Source organism: Pseudopodoces humilis, chromosome 31 (genome assembly GCF_049639895.1).
Source record: "Pseudopodoces humilis isolate 2021_Gansu_Grassland_sample_001 chromosome 31, ASM4963989v1, whole genome shotgun sequence".
Classification (NCBI taxonomy): domain Eukaryota; kingdom Metazoa; phylum Chordata; class Aves; order Passeriformes; family Paridae; genus Pseudopodoces; species Pseudopodoces humilis.
This window is the reverse complement of record NC_142230.1, coordinates 2,708,506-2,721,456: the sequence shown is the minus strand read 5'-3', so window position 1 is coordinate 2,721,456 and position 12,951 is coordinate 2,708,506. Positions and strand designations below refer to the sequence as shown.

At 67.8% G+C, this 12,951-nt stretch overlaps 4 protein-coding genes across 6 annotated transcripts; all 4 read right to left on the bottom strand.

Annotated features, from left to right (window-relative positions):
• Positions 1-1,166: 1,166 nt before the first annotated feature.
• DUSP23 (dual specificity phosphatase 23) lies at positions 1,167-3,721 on the bottom strand. Of its 3 annotated transcripts, none has more exons than XM_005532340.3 (4): positions 3,666-3,721; positions 2,155-2,427; positions 1,355-1,536; positions 1,167-1,278 (listed from the first exon to the last, which is right to left on the bottom strand). In XM_005532340.3, the coding sequence occupies exons 2-4, from the start codon at positions 2,422-2,424 to the stop codon at positions 1,260-1,262; spliced, it is 471 nt and encodes a 156-aa protein (XP_005532397.2). In that variant the 5' UTR covers positions 2,425-2,427; positions 3,666-3,721; the 3' UTR covers positions 1,167-1,259. The 3 variants fall into 3 exon arrangements, with proteins under 3 accessions (XP_005532397.2, XP_014116354.1, XP_087924787.1); XM_014260879.2 differs by lacking the exon at positions 3,666-3,721 and adding an exon at positions 2,714-2,829; XM_088068661.1 differs by lacking the exon at positions 1,167-1,278 and having other exon boundaries at positions 1,351-1,536.
• A 1,303-nt stretch (positions 3,722-5,024) lies between these two features.
• LOC102109380 (mucosal pentraxin-like) lies at positions 5,025-6,794 on the bottom strand. Its single transcript, XM_088068657.1, has 4 exons — positions 6,665-6,794; positions 6,132-6,222; positions 5,881-6,050; positions 5,025-5,707 (listed from the first exon to the last, which is right to left on the bottom strand). Exons 1-4 carry the CDS (start codon positions 6,717-6,719, stop codon positions 5,112-5,114), a joined length of 912 nt encoding a protein of 303 aa, XP_087924783.1. The 5' UTR covers positions 6,720-6,794; the 3' UTR covers positions 5,025-5,111.
• Positions 6,665-8,688, bottom strand: LOC102111000 (serum amyloid P-component-like). Its single transcript, XM_005532258.3, has 2 exons — positions 8,051-8,688; positions 6,665-7,833 (listed from the first exon to the last, which is right to left on the bottom strand). The coding sequence occupies exons 1-2, from the start codon at positions 8,112-8,114 to the stop codon at positions 7,214-7,216; spliced, it is 684 nt and encodes a 227-aa protein (XP_005532315.1). The 5' UTR covers positions 8,115-8,688; the 3' UTR covers positions 6,665-7,213.
• Positions 8,689-10,356: 1,668 nt separating this feature from the next.
• ACKR1 (atypical chemokine receptor 1 (Duffy blood group)) lies at positions 10,357-12,172 on the bottom strand. Its single transcript, XM_088068471.1, has 2 exons — positions 11,939-12,172; positions 10,357-11,289 (listed from the first exon to the last, which is right to left on the bottom strand). The coding sequence occupies exons 1-2, from the start codon at positions 11,957-11,959 to the stop codon at positions 10,357-10,359; spliced, it is 954 nt and encodes a 317-aa protein (XP_087924597.1). The 5' UTR covers positions 11,960-12,172.
• Between the last annotated feature and the right edge of the window lie 779 nt (positions 12,173-12,951).

Below are 12,951 nucleotides of genomic sequence, written 5' to 3'. Positions count from 1 at the left end.
ACGCTCCCCACCCACGGCCCCGCTGTGCCATCACCTGGGGGACACGGGTGTCCCCAAAACGCCACCACGGGGCACAGCGTGCACCATGTGCAGCCCCGGAGTTTTGCAGTGACCCCACACCCCGTGGTGAGACCCCTTCCCAAGTCTGGTCACCTCTGGGCAGGGCACAGCTGGATTGCCAGCGGTGCCCAGCGTCACCACCGTGGTGTCACCACCCCGGTGTCACTACCCCAGTGTCACCACCCCGGTGCCTTATCCCCCAGGGGGGATGGCGACACTGTGGCGTTCCAAAGGAACTTTTGGGGACTCTGGAGCTGCTGGTTGAGACGCTGGCCCCAGTTGTGCCCGGGGGCGCTCCCAGCCATGTGCCACCCGCCCGGAAATGGGGACGGTGACACTGCTTCCAACCAGGATTTAAATGCCACCAAGGTTAGGAGCAGCTGAGAAGAGATTTCCAGGATTGGATTTTTGGATGGAGATGCCTCAATTCCGGCTAAGCTACACTTTAAGCATCAACGTCCCGGGTCGGCCCCCGGGCACTGACACAGTTGTCACCCTCCACGTGGCATCAGGGCGCTGGCATCTGGGTGACAGCTCTGGGGTGCTCTGTGGGGCTGAAATGAGGCTGCTCTCAGTCCCTGAAGGACCCCAGAGCCAGAACCACCCCAGAGCTGGGATCCCATGGGACTCCAGAAACAGCACCCTGAGGCACCCCAGAGCCAGGACCCTGAGACACCCCAGAACTGGGACACCAAGGGATCCCAGAACTACAACCCTGAGAGACCCCAGATGTGTGATCCTGGAACCACGACCCTGAGGGACCCCTGAGCCAGGACGCAGAGCTGGGACCCCAAAGCCAGGATCCAGAGCCAGGAGCCAAGAGCTGGGAACTCAAGGTACCCCAGGATCCAGAGCCAGGATACCAAACAACCCCAGAACCTGAATGACCCCAGAACCAGGGCCCTGAGGGAGCTCAAAGCCAGGATCCAGAACCCTGAGGAACCCCAAACCCAGGACCCCAGAGCCATCACCCCAAGGGACCCCAGAACCAGGACCCCAAATCCCAGGATGTAGCTGCCAACCGAGCCGGGTCTGGGGGTGCCCAGCAAGAGCCATGGCCAGGCGTCCCCTCAGTGTGTACCCCAAAACCAGACCTGGAGAGGAGCCACAGGCCAGTCCTTTAATGCAGGAGGGGACAGACAAGGCTGGGAACGCCCGATTCTTCAGGATGCCCAATTCCATGGATCCCATCCATGTGCTCAGGTCTCCTCCCCAGTGCTGTGGAGGGGCCACCGGTGAGTTAGGGGAGGGGACCCCCACGGTGACAGGGGACCCTGGGGAGGGTGGCACCTACCGCAGGCACTGGCAGAAGCGGATTACGGACCGCTCCTGCTCCGCAGTCTCGATGGAGCCGGGCCGCAGGCGCCGGATCTCGCGGATGGCGTCGCCGCCGGCCAGGTGCCGCTCCTTGCACAGGTAACAGGCCAGCAGGGTGCCCGTCCGGCCGTGGCCCAGCATGCAGTGAACTGCCACAGCCTGGACACAGGGACACGGAGGGTGGGGGGCACTGCCGGACCCTCTCGTGCTCCCCGTGGCACTCCCTGGGTGACAGGCGATGCCAGCTTTGGCACCTCTCCCTGGTGTCCCCTCTCCAAGTGTCAACCCCCAGGGTGCAGCCCCCTGAGATGTCACACCCACCAGGTGGCACAAGCCTGCCACAGGTGTCCCCTCCAGGGAGTTGTGTCCCTCCCCCGAGGTATCTCCCTCATTAAGGTGCCATTCCCCCAAGATGTCATTTCCCCCCCTCCAAAGCATCCCCCACCACCAAGGTGCCATCCCTCCAAACGTCCCTCCTCAAGGTGTCCCTCCCCAAGGATCTCCCCACCCTGAGGTATTGTCCCCTCAAGGTGTCACCTTGCTGAGGTCTCCACCCACCAAGATGTCACACCCTCAAGATGTCCCCCACCCTCAAGGTGTCTCCCCTCTGCCATCTCCCCTCAGGTGTCCTCAAGGTGTTCCCCCAGATGTGTTCCCTTCCCTGGTGTCTCTTCCCCCAGGTATCCCCCTGGATTCTCCCCCAGTGTCACCACCCCAGTCTCCCCCCGTTGTCCCCCAGGTATCCCCCAATTCCCCCCCGGGTGTCCCCGGCCTTACCTCCCCGCGGCCATTGGCCTCCTCCACGATCTGCAGGAAGCTCTGGATCTGCTCGGGGCTCGGGGGGGTGAAGTCGGGCACACGGAGCCGGTGGAGCTGGATTTGGGGGCAGCAGCCGTGGTGCGGGGGGGCGTGCTCGGTCAGGGACACGAGGTGCCGCACGCCGTGATCCCGCAGGTAGCGGTAGTGCCCCGGCTCCCGCGGCATCGCCAGCCCCGCCAGCCGGCCCTCCACCACCCACGAGAAGTTGGGGGGCTCAGATGCCCCCATGGCCTGTGGGGACAGGGGACACTGCTGCTCCGGGGACCCCGCCTGGGCCAGAGCCGTGGATCCCCTCGGATCCCCCGGGTCAGGACCCACAGGAGCCCCAAGACACAGTGCCCTGGATCCCCCATCTCAGGATCTCCAGGACACACAGGAAAGACCCCTTGGGATGCCCTGGCCAGCCCCCTTGGGGCCCCCATTTCAGATCCCCGGGACCCCCAGGTCAGGCCCCCATGCCTCCCAGTGCCACCCCCAGAGAACACGGGTCAGGACCCCCAGGACCCCTGGGACTCACAGTTCAAATTCCCTGGGATCTCCTGGCCAGGACCCCCAAGTTAGAGCCCCCAGTTCAGGACCTCCAGGACCCTCAATATATCACCCCCAGGAGAACACAGCCAGGCCCCCAAATCAAGTCCCCAGAGACCCCCAGTTCAGGTTTCCCAACACCAGCCCCTGGAGAACATGGCCAAGCCCCCATTCTGGCCCCTGGGACCCCCCAGCTCAGACCCCCCAAGTCAGGCCAGACCCCAGAGAGACGATTTCAGGGACCCCCAGCTCAGACCCCCAGACCCTCCAACACCATCCCTCTGGAGAACCCGGCACTCCTCCAGGAGCCCCAGTACCACCGCAAAACCCGCTGGCCAGGACCCTTGGGACCCCCAAATAAAGCCCCCAGCTCACACTCTGCCCATCAGGACCCCTGGCCCCCCAAAACCAACCCCCTGGAGAACCTGGCCAGATCCTCAGGACCCCCAGGTCAAGACCCTGAGATTCCCCAACTCAGACCCCCCATGACCCCCAAAACCTCGCCCTGAAGAACGTGGCCAGGGTAGCCCAAACTCCCCTGAGCCCCCTGCAAGGATTCCTGGGACTCCCAAATAAAGCCCCCAGACCCCAAATTCAGACCCATCAACTGAGACCCCCTCATGTCAGGACCCCCAGGCCCCCCCAGACCCACCTCCCCAGGAGAGTGTAACCGGGTCCCCCAATCCAAACCCTCCCACCTCATCATCCCCCGGGACCCCCGTTCACCCCCCGGGACCCCCCGGGACCCCCGTTCACCCCCCGGGACCCCCCGGGACCCCCGTTCACCCCCGGGCCCGTGTGGCCGCCCAGCTCGGACCCCCCGTCCCCACAGGCCGCAGCCCCGAGCCCGAGCCCCGCCGGGCCCCGGCCCCGCTCCGCTCCCTCCGCCCCGGCCCCGCCGCTCCCCGCGGGGCCCCGGTGTCCCCCCGGCCCCGCCGTACCGGGGAGGCTCCACAGGGCGGAGCGAGAAGGGGCCGGAGCTGGGGCGGAGCGGGGCCGGGGCGGAGCGGGGCCGGAGAGGGCCCGGAGAGGCCGCAGCGAGCGACGGAGGCGGGACCGGGGGTGACACGGGGAGAATGGGGATACAGGGGGGCCGGGCGGGTGTCGGGGGACAAGGGGAGACCAAGGGGGGGACAAGGGGGGGACAAGGTGGGGACAGGGTGGGGACAGGGTGGGGACAAGGGGAGGACAAGGTGGGGACAAGGTGGGGACAAGGGGAGGACAAGGGGAGGACAAGGTGGGGACAAGGGGGGGACAGGGGGGGGACAGGGGGGGGAAAGGGGGGGGACAAGGGGAGGACAAGGGGAGGACAAGGGGGGGACAAGGTGGGGACAAGGGGAGGACAAGGGGGGGACAAGGTGGGGACAAGGGGGGGACAAGGCCGGACGGGCCGCCCGCGGCTGCGGAGCCGCGCCGGGACACGGGGCTGTGGGACACGGGCTGAGCCCCCCGGGGCTGTGGGGCTGAGCCTCCTGGGGCTGAAACCCCCGGGGCACGGGGCTGAACCCCCGGGACAGGGGCAGTGGAACACGGGCTGAACCTCCGGGACAGCGAGCTGAACCCTCTGGGACAGGGGGCTGCAGGACAGGGGGCTGAACCCCCCGAGACAGGGGGCTACGGGACCCTGGGACAGCGAGCTGAACCCTCTGGGACAGGGGGCTGAGCCCACCGGGGCTGAATCCCCCAGGACAGGGGGCTGTGGGACCCTGGGACAGCGAGCTGAACCCCGGGACAGGGGGCTGAACCCCCCGGAAATGGGGGCTGAACCCCCCAAGAGAGCGAGCTAAACCCCCGGGACAGGGGCTGAATCCCCCAGGACAGGGGGCTGAACCCCCGGGACAGGGGGCTGCGGGACTGGGAGCTGAACCCCCAGGACAGGGGGCTGAACCCCCAGGACAGGGGGCTGCGGGACCCCAGGGATGTGGGACTGACCCCTCGGGGACATGGATTGAAGGACGGGGCTGAAGCCCCCGGGGTTCTGGGGCTGACCCCCAGGGGCTCCAGGACATGGGAGTGAACGTCCCCAAGCTTGGGGACACCAGGCTCTCCCAGGGCTGCCCCCCAACAGTCCTGGCCCCCTGGCTTCTGCTCCAAGCCCAGTCCTACCGTGCCTGGGGGCTACCAAGGGTGCACATACCCCCCCAGGACTGCCCTGTCCCCAGCTCAGCCCCATGTCCCCAAGCCAGAGCTGGGAGCCCTTCCCCCCGTCCCCCCTCACCCTGGGGAGCTTCTGAGCCTGGATCCGTCACCTGAGGTGCGCAGTCAGCCCACTCCCCTGCCCCCAAAGATCACCAGCACCCTAAAAACCCATTTCTCCATTTATGTGATGTTGGATGGCTTTGGGGGAGGGGGTTACACAGCAGGGATCGGGGACACCCCCCACAGCCTCAGGGCTTCAGGTACACGTCACCCACGATCTTGTAGGGGAAGTCCCTCCAGCCGAAGATGGGGGTTTGGATGGGTTTGTTGTGCATGGCCCACAACACCTCCGAGTTGGAGATCCCCGTGTCCCACATGTACACGGATGAAATCTCCCCCACAAAGGACTGCTGGGCTTCGAAGCCCCCCCCGAAGCTGTCCTGGTCCTGCCCCAGCAGGATGGACGCTGGCACTCCCACCGTGTAGCCCCTCTGCAGCCCCTTCCTCGGCCACGGCTTCCCGTTGAACCAGAATCCCACGATGCCGGTGGAGGATTCCCAGCTGACACAAACGTGCTCGCTCTCCCCGAGACTTACGGGCACCGTGAAGAACAAGAGCTTGTTCCCCACGGCGAGCTCGTACTGGCCGGGTTTGGGCTTGAAGAGCAGGATCTCGTTGCTCTGTTTTTTGGTGGCGTAGGAGAAGAGGCTGTAGGGCCGTGTGAGGTCTGTGAAGGACCTCAGGCACACGGTGAAGTTGTGCAGGGGCTGCTCCAGCTTCGCCGTCACCTGCACGTGGGCGGTTTGGGACTCTTGGGGGAACACGAACACCTTTTGCTGCAGGTCTGGGAGAGGCGACACAGAGGTGGCTGCTCCTGCCATTGCCGGAGGTGACATCCAGCATCAACCCCCGGGGCAGGTGCCACCAGCACTGGCTGTGGCCCGGGGTGACGTGGGGTGCTGAGGACAAGCCGTGGGGAGCCCCTGTCCCCAGCTGTCCCCTCGGTGCCATCCCTACCATTTATCCACAGGGTGTAGGTGGCCACGGCCGTGCCCTGGGGGCTGCTGGCTGTGCAGGTGTAGGTGCCCAGGTGGGTGTCGTTGAAGGAGGGGAGGAACAGGACGTTGTGGGGGCCTTTCTGCAGCGGAACTGGGCTTTCTTCCTTCTCCCACAGGAACTCCTGGGGGCTGCACCGGGCTGGGGTCACTCGGGGGGAGCACACCTGGCATGGGAGGGAGGGAGGGAGGGAGGAGGGAGGGGCGCCTTACCCGGGATCTCCAGTGACTTCGCAGATCAGCATCAGCCGGTGGTACACGGTCGGTGCTGCCGGCTGTGTCCAGATCCGGGCCCTCTTTGTTTCTGCAGCACCCAGAGCTCAGCCGGGGCCGGGGGTCTCCCTGTCTGTGGGACCCCGTGTCCCTGCTGCCCCTGCTGTCCCCCCATTTCGGTCCTTGGGGTGCCTTTGGGCTCTCACTGTGCTGCCACCGTGTCCCCTCCTCCCAGCCTTGCCGAGATCCCTGTTCCCTTCACGGCCACCCCGTGATGAGCTCTGGGTGCCCCTTTTATGGCCCAGCTTCTGTGGGTCCCGCTGCACCCCTTTGTGCCCCCCGTGCCCCCCTTGCAGAGCTCGGGGTGCCCCTTTCACTGCACGGCCGCTGTGGGGTCCCCCCAGCCCGCACCCGTTTGGAGCACTCGGGGTGCCCCACTGTCCCCACAAACCCCCTCCATGTCCCTGCGCCCCCCTCTGCGCCCCCCTTGCCCCACGTCCCTCGGGTGGCTCCCGGTGTCCCCTCGCCACTACCTGCGGGGCCCAAGAGCGCAGCGAGGATGAGGAGGCAGAGCCAGAACCGCCCCATGGCACCGCCGAACCCGGCCACTGTCACCACCGTGGGAAGGGGGGACCTCGGAGCCACCCGGAGCTGCTCAGAGGCTGCTCAGAGGACCCCCAAGGGTGACGGTGACTTTCGTGGTGACACTGACCTTCGTCCCCAAGCCGCAGGGCTGTTGGGCAATGAGCCCGGGGATGGTGCGTGACCGCGGGGATGGTGCGTGACCGCGGGGACGGCCTTTGGGGACAGTTCCCCTGTCGCCAAGGGAGGGGCTTTCCCATTCCTGCCTCCATGTGGGGCTGGGCAGCGCTGGATCCGTGTCCTGCCCGTGCAGGGGCGGCCGTGGGGCAGCTCGGGGGGCATGGGAGGGGGACTGGTGGCACTCAGGGGGACCCTGTCCCCAGCAGTGGGGGGCTGTAGCGGTGAAGGCGTGCTGGGTGATGGGAGATGGGTGCGAGTGATGGGATTGAGGAGGGAACGGGGGGGCACCGAGGCCACCCCCGCCCCAGACCCCGCAGCCCTCAGGCCCCCAGCGCCTCCCGGAGCCGGGGTTTCACCACCACGTCTCCCTTCACCTCGTAGCTGAGGCTCTTCCAGGCCAGCAGGGCGGGCGGCAGGCGCAGGGACAGGAAAGCTGCGCGCATCTTGTCCGGGGACAGCCCCGTGTCCCACAGGTAGACGTCGGTCAGCTCCCCCGAGAAGGAGTTGTAGGGGTCGAAGCCGCCCCCGAAGCTGTCCTGCTCCTGCCCCAGCAGGATTGCGGCCGTGGCCCCCACGGCGTAGCCCCTCTGCAGCCCCTTCCTCGGCCAGGGCTTCCCGTTGAGCCAGAACTCGGCGATGCCGGTGGAGGATTCCCAGCTGGCGCAGACGTGCTCCCAGTCCCTGCCACCCTCGGGGACGCGGAAGGTGACGAACTTTCCCCCCACGTAGAAGCGGTACTCCTCGGGTTTGGGCTTGAAGAGCAGGATCTCGTTGTCCTGGGCTTTGGTGGCGTAGGAGAAGAGGCTGTGGGGCCGGCTGAGGTCGGTGTAGGAGCGCAGGCACACGGTGAAGTTGTGCAGGGGCTGCTCCAGCCGAGCTCGCAGCACCACGTAGGCGTCGCTGGGATCCTTCCGGAACACGAACACCTTTCGGTAAAGGTCTGGGGACAACAGAGGGGACGCGGTGGGATGCTGGGGTGTCCCACAGCTCTCTCTGACCGTCCCCGAGCCTTCCGCTGTCCCCCCCGGGGTGACTCCCTGCTCCAGCGTCCTCCAGCCCCGCTGACCGAGAGTGATCCCAGAGCTGCTGCCGCGTCCCCCCTGGACCTGCCCTGCTCCGTGCTGGCTCCTGTCCCTCCAGCCCGGTGTCCCCCGTACCCTCCTGGGCCACGATCCCCGCGATCCCGGCCAGGACGAGCAGCCAGAGCTGCAGGTGGCCCATGGTCGGTGCTGGAGCCGGGCGGGAGCGGCGCAGCAGCCGGGTTTATGTACCCGAGGCTGGGAGGGGACTGCCGGGGGGGATGTGTCCCCCGATCCCATCCCCAGCAGCCTGGCGTGCCCGGGAGGGGCGATTTCATGCCCAGGGTGGGTGATTTCATGGCTAGGAGGGGTGATTTCACGCCATCACAAGATCTTGGGTCACCCGCCTGCACGGGGCTCCCCTTGGAGCTGGACCCTGGGCGTGTCCCCCCACCCGGGGGACAGGGACACCCCAGCCATGTCCCCCCACCCGGGGGACAGGGACACCCCAGCCATGTGCCCCATCCTGGGGACAGGGACACCCCAGCCATGTGCCCACCCGGGTGATGGGGTGGGGACACCCCCAACACTCCTTCCCCAGGGGTCCCTGCTCTGGGCAAGCCCCCGTGGGAGGGACCTGGTTTGATTTGGGATCATCCGAGGGGTGCAGGGAAAGGTGTCCCTGGTCCCCCTGCCCTGACCCAAAGCTCTGGGGCACATCCCGGGCTCTGCTGTCCCTGTCCTGCCTGAGGGGACAGAGATGGTGGCCGAGTGTCCTGGCGTGGTCTGGGGGTCCCAGGGGCACAGGCAGGTGGGAAGGGGGAAGGTTTTGCGTGCCTCAGATGATTGGTGCCGGGCTGAGGGGCCGGAATCCGGGCTGGGGGTGTCGAGTCCCTGCAGGGGTTTGATGGATCCCCAGTTTTGGGGACGATGTGGGTTCGTTCCCCAGCGCTCAGTCCTGCAGTTCGGGTCCTACAGGGACCCCGTGACCGCACGCGCCCGTCCCTCGTGGGCTCTGGGTACAAATGACCCCACTGGCCCCTGCCAGGCTGCACAGCTTCCTGAGGAACTTTTCCTGCCAATTTGGAGGCACGAGGAGCACACGCCCTCCATTTCCCTTCCCGCTGGGCCCCCCCATCATCTCCCAGTCCTGTCCAGTCCATTAACTGGGCTGGACGAGTGCCTCTGGCCGTTGTGTTTTATTGTGTGTAATTCCCACTGGATTCTCTTGGCTCGTCAGGACAGATGGAAAAAATCCCATCACTTCCGAAATCTCCCCCTGGACTCGGGGGGGGGATGGGGTTGAGATTTGGGGATCCCCCAGAAGCCTGAGGTGACCCCCCCCGGGCAGCCTGAGGCACCCTCAGGTCTTTCTGCACTGGGCATTTGGGGGGGGTCTGGCCCCAAAGAGGGGGCTGGGACCCCAAGGGAGGGGACAGAGGGTGGAGGGCAAACACAGAACGGGGGGTCCTGGGGGAGTGTTGGGTGTGGGACAGAGGCTGGGGGGGCCCTGTGGGGCAGGGGGCAGTGCCCAGGGCTCAGTGCCAGGTGGCCAGGGGTCAGTTCTGTGGGTGACCAGCGTGTGCTGGGTGACCCAGGCCAGTGCGGGGCGGGCCAGGGGTCAGTGGTGAGGGCACAGGGACTGGTGCTGGGGCATCTGAGGCTGCTGCAGGGGTCCAGACTTCAGTGCTGGGGAGCCAAAGCTCAATGCTGGGGGGCCAAGGTTGGTGCCCAAGGGTTGCCCAGAGGCCAGGGGCCAGTTCCAGGGAGCCAGGTCAGGTGCCAGGAGGCCGGGGCTCAGTGCCAGGGGTCCCAGTCTGGTGCCGGGGGTCCGTTTGGCTCTGCAGCACAGCCCCTGGAGCTCCGCAGCCACCCGAGCTCCGCAGCCCCCGGAGCTCCGCAGCCACCCGAGCTCCGCAGCCCCCGGAGCTCCGCAGCCCCCGGGGCTCAGCAGCCCCCGGAGCTCCGCAGCCCCCGGAGCTCCGCAGCCACCCGAGCTCCGCAGCCACCCGAGCTCCGCAGCCCCTGGAGCTCCGCAGCCCCCGGAGCTCCGCAGCCACCCGAGCTCCGCAGCCACCCGAGCTCCGCAGCCCCCGGAGCTCCGCAGCCCCCGGAGCTCCGCAGCCACCCGAGCTCCGCAGTCCCCGGGTCTCAGCAGCCCCCGGAGTTCCACAGCCCCCGGAGCTCTGCTGTCCTCAGCAACTCCGCAGTCCTCAGCAGCCCCCGGGTCTCAGCAGTCCCCGGGGCTCCACAGCCCCCCGAGCTCTGCAGCCCCCCGAGCTCAGCAGCCCCTGGAGCTCCGCAGCCCCCGGGTCTCAGCAGCCCCCAGAGCTCAGCAGCCCCCGGGTCTCAGCAGCCCCCGGGTCTCACCAGCCCCCGGGTCTCAGCAGCCCCCAGCAGCCCCCAGAGCTCAGCAGCCCCCGGAGCTCCGCAGCCCCCGGGTCTCAGCAGCCCCCAGCAGCGCCCTCAGCGCGGCCGCAGCCCCAGGCCAGCAGCAGCGCCAGGGGCCCGAGGCCGCAGTGCAGCACCCCCAGCCCCTCGCTCAGCCCCAGCGCCAGGTCGAAGTGCTCGAAGGAGCCGCAGGTGGGCTCCAGCAGCCCGGCCTGCAGCAGGAACTCCCCGGCCAGCCCCGCCGCGTACGGAGCCCAGAGCCCCAGGAAGAGCCAGGTGAGGCCGGCTCCGGCCGCCCAGCTCGCCCTGAGGCTCGGCACGGCCAGCGCGGCCAGCAGCAGCCCCGCGGGCAGCAGCAGCAGCAGGCACAGGCACAGGGCCAGGTGGAGCAGGTACACCGGGGCCAGGACGGCCACGTTCCGCCGGACACAGCCGCTCCCCGCGGCCGCTCCGCTGACCAGAGCCGCCGGCGTGGCCAGCAGCAGCGCCTCCGCCCCCAGCCCCGCGGCCAGGCGGCGGCTCCGCGACTCCCAGCGAGCCCAGGCCGTGCCGCAGGAGCCGCTGGCCACCAGCAGCGCCTGGGCGAACACGCTCCAGTGCCACAGGAGGTGCGTGAGGCGACAAGGAGCCGTCCCCAGGTGCCAGCCCCGGGCGGCGGCCGCGGCCAGCGCCGGCAGCAGCGCTGCGAACAGCGCCGTGGCCACGGCCAGCTGTGCCAGCAGAGCCCGGCTCCGCGGCCACCGCCACGCCTGGGGACGCCGCGCCAGGGCCACCAGCAGGGCCCCGGTGGCCACCGCGGCCACCGCGGAGGTGGCGGCCAGGAAAGGGGGAGCCACGCGCTGGAAGAGGGGACAGAAGCGGTTGTGGCAGGGCGCGGCGTCGTAGTCCAGGAGGCTTTCGTTGCCGTAATTGTCGTAGAAGGAGGAGAAGTTGTCCATGATTTCCTCCAGGTGCAGGGAGCCCGGGGTCTCCGGGATGCCGGGGGTCTGCGGGTGAGGGGGGTGGGCGTCAGGGAGGTGCCACATGGCACAGAGCCCCCTGGTCCCGGCTGCCCCACGGTGCGGGGATCCGGGCTGGGCAGGGTTATCAGGGTGACAGCCGGGATGGGGCCGGGATGGGGCCGTTTTCTCACAGGAGGGACACGGAGGAGCCCTGGGGGAGGCTGCAGACCCCCAGGGAGGACGCAGACCCTGGATGGTGGCTGCAGACCCCACAGAGCCTCCTGTGAGGGAGAACTTGCCCGCAGCAGCTGCTGCGAGCCGCGGTCCTGCTCAGCACCAGGGACCCCCGGGATCCTGCTCAGCACTGGGGACCCCCGGGATCCTGCTCAGCACCGGGGATCCCAAGGATCCTGCTCAGCACCGGGGACCCCCGGGATCCTGCTCAGCACCGGGGACCCTCACAGCTCTGCTCAGTGCTGGGGACTCTCCTGTGACCCCACTCAGCACCAGGGATCCCCTAAACCCCACTCAGCACCGGGAATTCCCGTGGTCCTGCCCAGCACCGGGGACCCCTGTGATCAGCACTGGGGACCCTCATATTCCTCCTCACACCGAGGACCCCCAGGTCCCCCCTCCCTCCCTCCGTGGGGCTGTGACACCCCCGGGCAGGGACAGGAATTGGGGGGTCACTCACCACGGGGACACAGTTGCCCATGACGGCTTTTCCCACGATGGCAGTGGTTCCTCTGGGTCTGGGGGCTCCTCTGGGTCTGGGGGTTCCTCTGGGTCCGGGGTCTACTCTGGGTGCTGGGGGCTCCTCTGGGTGCTGGGGGGAGCACCCGGGGCTCGGGGGTGGCCACTCGGACAGGAACCCACACGTGCCTGGAGGTGTCCGGGGGTGATTTCTGCGCTCCAAGGGGAGCCGGGGATTGTGGACAGGAGGGAAGAGCTGCCCCAGGGCCGCCCTCCCGCCTGGCACCCGGCGGAAAACAGGGAATGCCTCTGCCGGGAAAACCGCCGAGCCACCACAATTTCTCGAGCAGGAAACCATCAGTTCTTGGCAGGACAATTTAAACTAATTAGGAATTGTCTTTGCAGGCGCTCCGGGGATGCTCCCGGGGCTGGCTCAGTGGAGCTGCATCCCGGGGATGCCGGTGGGGTGCGGGCCTGGCGCCAGCTCCAGGGAGGGGTTTGGGGTGCAGGAGGGGGGGTGGGCACTGAGGAGACCCCGCGGTGCCTTCCTGTGCCTCCGGAGCTTGGAATTCCCGGATTTTCCTCGGGAGGAAGGAAGAGCTCCTGGGGACCATCCTGTGGCATTGGCCTAGCCCTGGTGGCCTTGAGGCCTTCTGGGAACATCCCTGGAGATGGGGATTAGGGTTGGGAATTAGGGTTGATGGTGGTAATTTGGGAAGGGCTGGGGGTCAGGGCTAAGGGGCAGCTCTGGTGGGGCTAAGGGGCAGATTTGGGGGTGTAAAACGGCTGGGCTGGGGGTCTGGGAGGTGTCAGTTTGGGAGGGGCTGAGGGGCAGATTTGGGGGTGAAAGGGCTGGGGATCTCCAGGGGTTGGGACTGGGGTTACTGCTCTTTTGGGGGAGCTGCTGAGGGACAGGAGCAGGGGCTGGGTGGGAGGTTTGGGGTCTCCATGGTTGGGTGGGGGAGGGCAGCTGCAGTTTGGGGGCTCAGGGGAGGTTTGAGGGGGGCAGAGCTC

Bases quoted from the DNA above. Each gene is read 5' to 3' on its own strand.
- DUSP23 (XM_005532340.3), bottom strand. From the start codon at position 2,424: ATGGGGGCATCTGAGCCCCCCAACTTCTCGTGGGTGGTGGAGGGCCGG. The intron at 1,537-2,154 runs GTAAGGCCGGGG...CCCTGTGTCCAG, and splicing joins AGGCCAATGGCCGCGGGGAG to GCTGTGGCAGTTCACTGCAT.
- LOC102109380 (XM_088068657.1), bottom strand. From the start codon at position 6,719: ATGGGGCGGTTCTGGCTCTGCCTCCTCATCCTCGCTGCGCTCTTGGGC. The intron at 6,223-6,664 runs GTAGTGGCGAGG...TGGGTGCTGCAG, and splicing joins TGCGCTCTTGGGCCCCGCAG to AAACAAAGAGGGCCCGGATC. The intron at 5,708-5,880 runs GTAGGGATGGCA...CGCCTCTCCCAG, and splicing joins CTACACCCTGTGGATAAATG to ACCTGCAGCAAAAGGTGTTC.
- LOC102111000 (XM_005532258.3), bottom strand. From the start codon at position 8,114: ATGGGCCACCTGCAGCTCTGGCTGCTCGTCCTGGCCGGGATCGCGGGG. The intron at 7,834-8,050 runs GTACGGGGGACA...TGTTGTCCCCAG, and splicing joins GGGGATCGTGGCCCAGGAGG to ACCTTTACCGAAAGGTGTTC.
- ACKR1 (XM_088068471.1), bottom strand. From the start codon at position 11,959: ATGGGCAACTGTGTCCCCGTG. The intron at 11,290-11,938 runs GTGAGTGACCCC...CCTCACCCGCAG, and splicing joins TGGGCAACTGTGTCCCCGTG to ACCCCCGGCATCCCGGAGAC.